We start from the raw sequence: 3518 nt of genomic DNA, 5'->3' as shown, positions 1-3518 counted from the left end.
CCAAACTTCTAAACTATTCTTACTTTATACCCGAAATTTCAAATTTTGATATTTTGTACTCTAACCTCTCATATTTGTACCACTTAAATCCAATCAACAACATTGATAGTAAATTTACGAAATGCAGAATAGTGCGAATCAATGACACTGTATCATTTCGTATAATCTGCGATCCTTTGATCTTTTTTGATCGTTTTTAGTGTATTATCATTAATTTGTACGGTTCTCTATTCCATTAATTTTGCTAATGTTATTGTTGATTGGACTTAAGTCAAACAAATCTAAGAGTTTAAGATTCAAAGTGTATCCAAAATTAAAATTTAAGGTGTAAAGTGAAAATGTGATACAAGTTTAGAGCTACAAAGTGGATTTAGTCCAAAAAATTATAATAAACTCAAGAGGAATGTATCATAATTACATTTCTCTTTGAATTATGGTTATCAACTCCCCAAAAAAAATACATAAATGTCAAAAAGTTGAAGCTAATACATCAGCTATTAATCGATTAGCTGATCACTACCTCAAATTAAGCAATCCAAACAAATATTTTCAATGGGCGTTCTACATTAACTTTCAATATCCCTTTGGCTTTTCCTTTTTCCCTAATGTTTTTTGGTTGTGTAAACTAACTAATCACGGTAGTGAGAACAGTGGTGCCCAGTTAAAGACACAAGAATGACACCAGTCCCAGAAGCAAGACACAACAAGTTGACAACGAACCAATTCTTAAATCAACTGCATAGTTTGAGGATAGATCAGATTCTGACAAATTCTGAATACTGAAATTAGGATTCGAACCATAAAGAGCTTGTATCCCCCTAATATCATCAAGCTTCAAGTCAATCTTCTTTTCTCTGGGCTTCAAACTTGGGTACATAACAGCTTCCTTAACTGAAGTGTGTGCCAACCCTAACAAATGCCCAATTTCATGCGTAGCCACGGACTCCAAGTCAATCGCCTCGTCCGACTTCTCCACTTGAAAATCCACAGCCCATGTCTCAGCTGCATCAAGGTGAAATCTCCCGCTCTCTGGTGAAAATGCATGACCCAGAATCCCAAGCACTCCGTCAAAAGCCTCCTCATCTCCGTGATCACCCCTGTAAAACCCTATTTTGATATCTGCAAAACCGTAATCATCCGTTTCCACGAATGTCACGGGAATAACTGATGCCCAATGTCCAAAGGCACGTTTGCAAGCATCCCTTATATCTTGCAGGCTCAAAGAAGTGATCAAATTCACAGGAGAAAATGCATAAGTTAGAGTCATCGGTATGCTCCGATCCCACCTCGGCTGGCCTCCGAAAAATGCATAATGCCTTGTTGCGTGCAACATTTTAGGCACGTCTCTTACGCCACACCTAGGTGACATGATTTGATCAATTGTTTTGGAGTCTAGCTTACCTGTAACTGGAAGGCCTAACTTTGCTTGGTATTTATTCACGGCTAGCTCAAATTTTTCATCGAATAAATCGGTGAAGTTCATTTCTTCTTCAACCTTCAGATAGCCAAAATGATGGAAATATTTCTTGAGCTCGGACATGTCACTAACTTGGCTTCCTCTGCTGGCATCTAGGAATTTTTCAAAATTTTGCCATTTGTAGGTGTAATTTTTAGCGGGTAAGGTTCTATCTTGGTAGATTGGAGTTGTTCTAGCAGAGAGGCATGGTGAGGAAATGAGAAGAGGCAGGAGAACAAATCCAAAAAATAACGAAAACATGGTGGGCTTGTTTGGTGCGAGGACCGGAAGATGGATATATGTAGGAATCTCACATTACAATTAAGAAAAAGGTAATGTTTCAACATTCTGATTTGGGAAGTAGATACGTCACTAAGAAGCTATTTAATCGTCATTGAGATATTGTTAGCTATGATGTAGGAATAATTGACAATGAAGTCAATATAATATCCCATCCATCTGCTCAACAAAAGATATCATGGAGAAGTTGGGTTGAATCTTCTTGTTTGTGCGTGTTGGTTGGGTATCTTTTTCATGGGCACATAGAATCTGACTTTTGGACTAAAATGGTTGATGATTTCCATTATTAACTCCTTTAGCTTATTTTCCATTTGTGCCCAAGAAAGGCAAGGAGATAGGAGTAGTATCTTATGCTCCTGGTGCCATGAGGCAACCAATAGTAATTTGTTGGCCCCGGACGGGAATAAAAAGTCGCATAATTTCAATATAGTTTGTCATATAACTAAATTTATTCTTCTAAATGAAATTAAAGTTGAGTGTTAGATCAGCACAAAATGTATTTCATTTTCTCAACTATATAGTTATTAGCAAAAAAAGAAAAAAAAAATGCCAGCAATCTTGAAGTCTTGGAGGTGTCAGAAGCAAGCAGAAGTTTTTGGTACGGCAGAACGTGATTTTTTTCAGTTGTTTCATGTTCAAGTTAAGGTTGGCTAACCTTTTGAAGCAACTAGCATCGCACCTCAGTACCAGAACATAGCTGCAGGTCGTTAAAGGTTATGATTGATTTATTGCTGCCCTTGTTTTGACGGGTCGTTTGTAAAAGGATCCAATACGGGATATTGCAGTGGTAGTTCGAGAAGTGTAAAAGACTCAAAGGCGTCAACAGCATCAAAAAAGTCTCTAGTCAATTTCTCATCTGTTTTATACCTCTCCAATTTGGGTTCCTAGAATGACTTTTGACCCCAAAAAAAAAAAACAGAGAGAGAAAGGGTTCCTGGAAAGACTAGGTGCAACTCTTGGAAAAAGTCTTATTAACTTCTCGTCTTCTCGGCTTCCTCTTCTTCAATACGTATTAATTAGCAAAACTAGTTCAATCTTCAAAATACATGCATTGTATGTAACAAAACTTGATTGCTAAAAACTAGATCATTTTGATTTTTCTCATGGAGGCTCTTGACTCTTGATTGCCTAGCAACTTTGCTTTTTGATTTCATTTTGTTTCTTTAGCACGATGCTTTTTAAGTCAATTAGGAGTAGAGAACGTAAATTCACAATTTTGGCAGCCAAAATTAGGCGGAATTTGATCTTTCTCATGGAAGCTCTCGACTCTTTGATTAACTTATTACTTTCCAGTCTTTCCTACCAATTTTCCCACTGCTTTTTGCAGCCAAATTTTACTAACATGAAACATTTCCATAATCAGAAGCTTAACAAGAAACGTCCTTTAATTCTATTTGGGAATATTACTCCCTCCGTCCCATTTTGTTAGTCTTGGTTTTTTTTTCACACAGATTAAGAAAGTGTAATTAATTTGGTTGGAAACATAAATTTAAATTAATAATTTCCTAAAATACCCTTATGCTAATCACGAAGAGTGCCAATTAATATCAGTTACAGCTAATGGTGCCAATAAATATCAGTTACCGCCAATAGTGCACCTGATTGTTTCAATTACCACCAATAGTGCCAATAAATAACAAAGATAGACTTTTCATTTATCTATGTATTGGAAAAGCTCAATGTATTCAATGTAGTGGGTTAGTATTTAATAACAATGTATTAATAACAAGATATTTAATAAGGGTATTTTAGACAATTTGAA

The 3518-nt window shown here is 36.1% G+C and overlaps 1 protein-coding gene across 1 annotated transcript; it reads right to left on the bottom strand.

The window, feature by feature from the left end:
- Positions 1-388: 388 nt before the first annotated feature.
- LOC113759328 (metalloendoproteinase 4-MMP-like) lies at positions 389-1717 on the bottom strand. The gene has a single exon (XM_027301893.1). The coding sequence runs from the start codon at positions 1715-1717 to the stop codon at positions 662-664; it is 1056 nt and encodes a 351-aa protein (XP_027157694.1). The 3' UTR covers positions 389-661.
- Between the last annotated feature and the right edge of the window lie 1801 nt (positions 1718-3518).

The sequence above is a fragment of the Coffea eugenioides genome, chromosome 2, assembly GCF_003713205.1.
Source record: "Coffea eugenioides isolate CCC68of chromosome 2, Ceug_1.0, whole genome shotgun sequence".
In the NCBI taxonomy this organism is placed as follows: Eukaryota; Viridiplantae; Streptophyta; class Magnoliopsida; order Gentianales; family Rubiaceae; genus Coffea; species Coffea eugenioides.
This window is presented reverse-complemented; position numbering and strand designations above follow the sequence as displayed.

What these genes read in the sequence shown, in the direction of transcription:
- LOC113759328 (XM_027301893.1), bottom strand. Translation starts at nt 1,717, where the DNA reads ATGTTTTCGTTATTTTTTGGATTTGTTCTCCTGCCTCTTCTCATTTCC.